Source organism: Cryptomeria japonica, chromosome 6 (assembly GCF_030272615.1).
Source record: "Cryptomeria japonica chromosome 6, Sugi_1.0, whole genome shotgun sequence".
In the NCBI taxonomy this organism is placed as follows: Eukaryota; Viridiplantae; Streptophyta; class Pinopsida; order Cupressales; family Cupressaceae; genus Cryptomeria; species Cryptomeria japonica.
Window position 1 is genome coordinate 33,560,794 of NC_081410.1, and position 8,159 is coordinate 33,568,952.

At 34.3% G+C, this 8,159-nt stretch overlaps 1 protein-coding gene across 1 annotated transcript; it reads right to left on the reverse strand.

Moving 5' to 3' along the window:
• Positions 1-6,460: 6,460 nt before the first annotated feature.
• Positions 6,461-6,907, reverse strand: LOC131069931 (ethylene-responsive transcription factor ERF105-like). The gene has a single exon (XM_058005478.1). It carries the CDS (start codon positions 6,905-6,907, stop codon positions 6,461-6,463), a length of 447 nt encoding a protein of 148 aa, XP_057861461.1.
• Positions 6,908-8,159: the final 1,252 nt, after the last annotated feature.

Below are 8,159 nucleotides of genomic sequence, written 5' to 3' on the forward strand. Positions count from 1 at the left end.
GGCTATGACTTTATGAACGAACATGATTCCTCACCCATGGTTGAGGGAAGGACATAACTCTTCAACCACAATGGAGAGATATTTGTCATGAACTTGCCATTATTAATGAAATAAGGTACAATACAATTATCATAGAAGGTGATTAAAAAAACCCATCCTCCTACTCAAGAATGAAGCCATTCTGGACTAAAAGTGTGAAGACCTTGTGGCCAAGTGTAAGGACCTCATTTATTGGATTAGTCATGTTCATCTTTGTCATACGATAAGGGAAGGAAATAAAGTAGCAGATACGATACCTTCATTAGGACCCTTTTCCAAGATTTTAAAAATATGGATGAATATCTATGATATTTTGAATTTGGTTTGTGTGGAAATCTTTGAGGATATAAAGATTAATGATGAAGCATAATTCAAGGATCACCTTTTTCATTATTTTCACCATATTTTTGGCTAGTCCTTTTCTATTTTAGTGATCGATGTATCTTTAAAAAAAAAGTGGTAGTTTCCCCTTTTCTCATAAGTGTTTTAATGATCAAATTGTTAGTTTTTTCTCTACCCACCTATTTTTACTCCAAAGCTCTCTGTGATTGAGATGGGAAGAGACCTAAATCAAACTAAACCCAATTCGTGTGATGAATTCAAAAGTAATGTTAAGCTATGATACATAGTGGTTAAAGAGAACCTAGGTAGTTATGTTTAACGCAAGTAGGGTTTCAACTCAAAGCTCGCGAATAATTTTGCCCAGGCCTGATAGAAGGGGAGGTGAAAATTAGAAAGGTTGCTTTCAAAGTCACTCCACATTTGATTTCTTCCATCAATGGGTTTCTTCGGGATGGTATAACTTTCCCCAAGTAGTCAAAAGGGTCCTACAAGGAGGAAATAAACAATTTCTTCAAATTGTGAGAAGGGGTTTCTAGGTTACAAATCGGGTATAATAGAGAAGAGATACCTAGTATTTGGAAAGATATTGTACTTTTACTGATGAAATTCTTCACTCTAGATGGGTGTTTCATCTGTTTTCACACCGAGCTTTTCTTAATGTTAAACCACTTTAGGTATGGTATAAGGATAATTTTTTCTTACTGGCTTTCTTCTTCATTATCTCAATCTATTGCAAGAGATAAGTCTAAAAAATCCCTTCCCTCCATCAAGGGTTAGTTCTTAGACTCTATAAATTTCTCCTAGCTTTTAACCACTTCTTGTAGGTCCTTGTTAAGTCCTCCTCACCCATCATTGGACCCAAATTTAGTTGTTGATCTCTTTAGTGCCCCCACGGTGAAACCCAACCCCAGTGTTGGATCCTCTTAAAAACCTAAGCTTGTCCCTACCTTCTTTAATCCCATCAAAGAAGAAAAACATAAGACCTCTCCTACTCTAACTCCTAAGGATGTGGAGGTGCTCGAGTCAAATGAAGAGGAACTGTACAAAGATTCTTAATCATCTTATGATTTACAATCAAAATGGTCCCCTATAGATTCTAAGGAGGTTGCCTCCTTTCCCCCTAGTTAGGAGATTCCCAACTCCAAGACAGGCCCTCTTAACTTGCACTAGAAGGTTTTAAAGATGAAAGAAAGTGTTGAGTAGTAGGACCTAGTTATTTAATGGCTTTAATCATAATTTAATGTGGCTATTAGGAAGATTAATAGAGTTAAGGTTGTGACTAAGGTTGACACTAGGGTAGGAAAATGGACTATTGAGGATAAGGATGAATAGTTATAGGAAGCTATGAGCAATATGGCTAGTAAATTAGAGAATTGGAATAAAGTTGAGGGGATGTTGAATGACCTTAGTGAGAAGGCATCTCAAATAAATGAAAACAAGGTTGTAATGGAGATGAGGAAAAGCCAAGATATCCTTAAGTGTAAAATTAAGGAGATGTCCAAGAGAAGCCAATAGATGGTCCTAAGGAATTTAGCTTCCCTATAGGAGTCCTTGGTGGTACCTTGTTGTTTTTTTGGTGTTTTGTCTTTAGATAGGCGTTCACTTCTCAAGTACCCTAGGTGACACTTTTCTATGGATTTGTAAAGGTATGAGCCTAACTTTCCTTTTTATTAATAAAAATAGTTACATAAATAGCAAATATTGTGGTATGAATATATTGCATTATTATATGATTTAGATAACTCTATGCACATCATCATTTGATAAGATGTTTGAATGCTTTCAAAGATTATATTACTTATAACATATGATAAGTAATTGGATTGTATGATTAATGTGGAAAAGAATCCTTTAGGCCTATAGCTAATCCATGATTTAATTTTGGAGGGGATGTAGGACATATGAAGATGGAAAGCAACAAAAATTTCCATTCAAGTAGTGGTAGCCTCTAGTGGGATTGCCAAGCTAAATAGCGGGTGCCATTAACAAGCTCTTGGTCTTGATGGATAGGTTAAATGCACTTTGCATGATCTCCTAGGTTCTTCATAGTGTGGAAGGAATGTTGGGAAAATATCTTAGGTAATCTCATGTACATTAAGAGTATTATAATGATGAGTACAATTCCCTTCAAAACATTGTTTAAGTATACATTTTTCTATTGATGACTAACTTAGTTGTAGGATTTAGATCAAGGTATTAATTGAGGCTTCAACTAGGAAGTCTAGGGAAAATTAAGTCCAAATAGAGGACATTGCATTGCATGTCCATCAATTACAAACATATCTTCATGATTACAATTTTTAAGCCTAGATAATTTATGATTTCTAAAGAAAATACTAGATGCCTATTAGGTAACATTACATGAAGATACGGGACCATAGACAACTAGTGGCTCCTATACAAGGACAAGAAGTAGGAAAAATGAGAAGAGTACCTCCTGGTTCATCATGGATGATCTCGAGGAAATCAACAAGAGTATGATCCAAAAGAATTCAAAGCTAATGCAATCTCTGGTTTAGTGGTTTTTAGTTTTTCTCTATTACTATTCTGCATTTTTGCTGTGTGGGCTTGGCCGCTATTTTTGTGGCTATTTTTCCATTGGTTCTAGACTTGTTAGCGACTGTTTATTATTTATATCTCTAAGACATCAGATTTCAGGTCCATGTAAAACCCATTTATCATAATCTAAAATAGTACATGAAGATACCACTCCCAATGGGTACTCAAACAAACCACTTTGCCGACTCAAATGCTACCTACATTGGGATTCAAATTGCTATTCGTGAAGGGCATAAAAAGGTCTGGTTAGAAAGTGACCCTCTTAATATCATTAATTGCCTAATTAAAAAGACACCTCCCAGCTGGACAATCAAACATTTAATCCATGAATGCCTCGATATGATTTCCAATATTGACGAAATTCAAATTACCCATGTCTTTAGGGAAGTCAATATGCCTATGAATTACATGGGAAATCTTGGTGTGCTAAGTGATGAAATAAAATGGTGGACAGATAGGGATTCCTTGCCAATTCACTTGTGTAAAATGACATGAAGGGATGCCAAAAATCTTGCCCAATAGGAAAATATTAATTATGTCATCCATTCACATGAGTAAAGAGATTTATAGAAATAAGTGGATATGAATTTCTAGATTGTTCTTGCATGTCTTGTTTTGTATCACCTGGTTTGGGTCTGATTTTTTTTGTATGAACATTATTTCTATAGGGGAAGACAAGAATAAAATGAAGCCATCTTCATGTAAGAATTTGAAATAGAACAAGGAGCTTTGGACTAAAATTATGGATGATAGTCTTGAGCCCTACCTCATAAATTTGCATGGCAAAAATCATAGGTTGATAGAAGAATTTGTGAAGGGCTGGAACAAATGCATTCTATGTGTGTATGGTCTTGAATTTAGGATTGATGAGCCTTTCATAGCGAAGATTACAAGTTTAAATATGAAAGGAAAGAAGTTCTACAGAGAAAGGAAGAACTCAAAGAAATCCTTGTCAATCTTCTATGACAAAGAGAGTGAAAGAAATAGATTGAGGAAAATGCTTGATAGGGGCTACAATAGGAAAGACCTCTTGAATCTTTGGGTGTAAATGGTGGAGATTATAATGAGGTACATAACTCTAGAAGGCTACCATGCTAGAATTTTTTCCTATCAGTTCACCATTCTTAACCATTTTAGGTAGGATAGGAAAATTTCCATACCTTTTTATTTACTTTCTTCACTTGAGCAAAGTCTTTTAAACCATGCCAAAAACAATGAAAATCTTGTATTTCATCAGGGATTAATATTACTTATTATGGAATACGCAAAGGCCAACAAAGTTAAACCTTCCCCTATTGTGACCAAACCTAAATCTTTGGCTAGCCATGATGTGCATGTGGTTTATGATGCCAAGTTGATGAGAATGAGGTGGGTGAAATGGCCATGGATGGGAATGACCTCTAGGTGTCTGATGAGTTAGAGTATCGGTCATTGGAGAAAGAGAGCCCCTCACAAAAATCTACTCCCGGTACCAATAGTAGCATGAAAAGAAAACATCATCCTAGACATCCAGCCAAAAAGTTGAAAACCCCCCTTTCTAAACCCCAAGACATGGGCCTTCAAAACTTTAAAAAGAAGAAATTGGGGAAAGGGGTGGAGACTAAAGGTAATGGGGATGATGAAATTAAACTAGATATCCCTCTTAATGTGGGTCCGGGAATATAAATAAAGGAAGAAACGGATTTGAAGTGCTCCTGGGTAACTCTACCATATATCGAGAGAAGTGTTTCCATTGGATGAACAATGAAATCGCCCTCTTAAAATAGGGTATTAATGATATCATCAATACCTTTACTAAGAACCCTATGCCAAATAAAACTAACAAGCTTCTGAGGATGACTCCAACATTAACGGAAGATGTTGTGGTTATGAAAACTGAGCATGAGTAAAGAATTGTTTAGCTGGAGAAAAGTATGGAGAAATTAACATGTAGCCTCAGGGGATTGTTTGAAATAAGAAAAGAGGCTATGAAGAATAGTGCAGAAGGCCTCAAAAGGGTTAATGAGACAATTGCGATCTAGAGAGCCCAGCCCTTAAGTAACGTTTCAACTTCAACCACCAAGTCGAGTAAGAAGAGTGTGGAGATAAATATAAAGGACAAGAATATGCCAACTTTTACTAGTACTTCTACCAGGACTAGATGCAAGAACTAGGAGAGGAGCATCTTGAGATTCATCATGGAGGAGCTCAAAGATATTAACAAGAAAATAATCTAGAAAAATGCGGATTTCATGAAAGGTCTTTGTTAGCATTTTTTTTTGGCTAGTTTATGTTTTTCTCTATTCTCATTGTTTACTATTAGGAGTTGTGGGGTGTATCCCCTATTTTTGTAGCTATTTGAATGTTGTTTAGACTCTGATTCGCTATTGATTTTATTTTTTTATGTTGCATTTGGGTTTCGAGGCCTTGTAAAACTCATTTATCTTAATCAAAAACATTACATGAAGATATTATATCATGAAACCTATCATCTCCTAGATAAATCTTACTACCATAACTTTTGTCATAAAGACATAAAAGCAATCTCCATTGCATGACCTATGACTAAATATTATTGGATATATAACCAACCATTGTAAGAAAGAGAATCAAATAAAAGAAATAACTTCACCATTTATCTTATGCTTACCATTAACAATGATATATTCCTATTAATATTTTTAGATCCATTAAATTTATTTTTTGACATTCATACAAAATGCCAAAATTTAGTACATGAAACACGATTGAAATTTGACTTAAATGATGTGTTTATATCTTTCTATCTTTTCTCACAAATTTAACCACCTGTATAATTTTTTCATCGCTTTCTTTTGAATGGCTTCTTGTACTTGCCCATTAATAGTAAATTTGTAGCCTAAAATAAACTACCCAGATGCTCTCTCCTTTGCTCCTCTTGTGTAAGTACTAAATTGTCAATGCTAAGTTTTCAAACGTAGATGAAAGTTCCTTGTAACCAAACTAAGGTGTTCACTCATCATACCGTTTAAAGTACCAATAACTAAAATGCACCAAAATTCTTAAGCTTATCTCTCAACTTTTCTTTAACTTTGAGCAAATAATAACTGAAACTTTTCATTTGCGTTTCTGAAACACATATCAATTTGTATTTGTAATTTTCCACAAAGAAATCATACAATCTGCAACATGCAGTCTATCGAGAGAAGATCAATCACTTGAATCACACTTTACAGTGAAAACAAAACTTTATACACTTTAGCCTAAAAGATATTACATTTATTGCACCGTTTATGCAGAGGAAGGTCTTCTATATCAGACAGTATAACAATTTCCTCAGTTGGCCCAGAAACCCAACAAAGATAACAAGACGGACAATTGTTTACAGACCTAACTGAAATTGCTTTCGACATCAAACTAACTGATGATAACAATTCTACAAATTCTGACACTTAATTCAACCTGTGGAGTTACAGTTGTGCATTACATCAACAAAAAAAAGTATGAACAAAATTTATTTCTTATTCATGGAGGACTGCACAATTTCTAATACACTTCTGGGTCACTCCATCCTATTGTCGTGGGATAAATCAGATTCATCTTTCCTTTTCCTACCCCTCTGATATTCTGTCCGAAAAGAAGGACTGAGGAAAGGATCCTCATACCGTCCGAACTGAGCGTTGATAGGGAAGTTGAGAATAGCCTTTGAACCGCGAAGTTGGAAAGCCGCACGGTCATATGCTGTTGCAGCTTCTTCAGCTGTACTGAAGGTGCCAAGCCAAAGTCTGGAACCCTTCTTTTTAGGGTTTCGAATCTCTGCAGCATATTTCCGGCGAGCCTTGACGAACCTCACTCCCCTGTAATGCCTTTCCCGATTCTCCCCACAAACATTAGCATCCGTTGGTATCGGAGAATTCGTCGTCCCATCGGAGAATTCATCGTGATCATCAAGCAAAAAGTGGGCAATTGCATTCAAACAACGAGCTTCGTTGGGTGTTAGAGTACTCATTATGGCCGTCGCAAGATACCAATTGTACAGAAACTTTGTTTTTTCACATGATTTATAAGCCGACCCTAAATTCGGTAACAGTGTGTATTCATTGTATTGGCCTCCTTTCAGTGCTTTTCGAAGGAAGATAAATTTATATTTAAAGATTTTCCCGAAATTTATGTATTTGCAGAATGCATGTAATACTGTCGTACTGAGTTCTAAAGCGAAGCTTCCTGTGAGTTGCCTTTAAGTTTTTCATGCCTACAGCATGCTAAAATATAGTCTTTGTTCATTTATTCTCTATTTATTTTCAGTGGATGGACTTTTGTATATATTAAATTATATTCAGTATCAAATTTGTAGTTGGGATCTTAGAAGGTGAGGTTAATCTATAAAAGTGAGTTAGTCATATTTTAATATTTTAAAATATAAGAAATACTTTGCATAATAGTTTAAGGTAAATGTCATTTCGAAACTAATAAGGGTTTAAAGTATTAAATAATTGTCAAAATAAAATTATGGGAAAAAATTTGTGGTACAATAAAAAACATCAAAAGTCAATAGTTTGGTTTAACAACTTATAAATATTTTTTATTTTTTTTTGAAGTACGTAATTAGACTTTGAAGAAATGGAAACGTCATGATTTTTCAGTCTTATTTGTCATGTCTATAAGATGGAAAAAAAGGTCTAATAACATGTTAACATGATGGTGAGAAGGGACCCATATTAGAAAATTATAGATTCACAATCAAAGTTAAAAATATTTAAAGCACATAATAATTTTATCAAGTAACACAAAGAGACAACCATAAGTAGTTGACAATAGGGACATGCTATCTCCAAATACTTAAAAAACATAACAAATTATTTACATATTTTCTTAAGAGAAATTTCATCTATGAACTAATAGAATTTGATGTAGCAAATAAGTGTGAAAATAAAGTTATGGGAAGAAATTTATAAAAGAACCACAAAATGTGAAGAGTGAATAATTTTGCCTAAGTTATTATATGTTAAAATGGAAATTTCTTGAAGTATGTACAAGGTCTTAAAAATATGAAACATCATTAATTTATGGTTTTATTTATCAACTTCATAGGTTGAATAAATGACTAATAATAGCTTAATTTGATGGTAAGAAGGAACCCATATAAAAATCTTATAGGTTTACAACGAATGTTAAAAATATTTTAAGAATGTGATGAAATAGTCAAGTGATTCCTTCATTATCTAGCTCAAAGCCACACTTATAAGTAGTTTAACTACAAT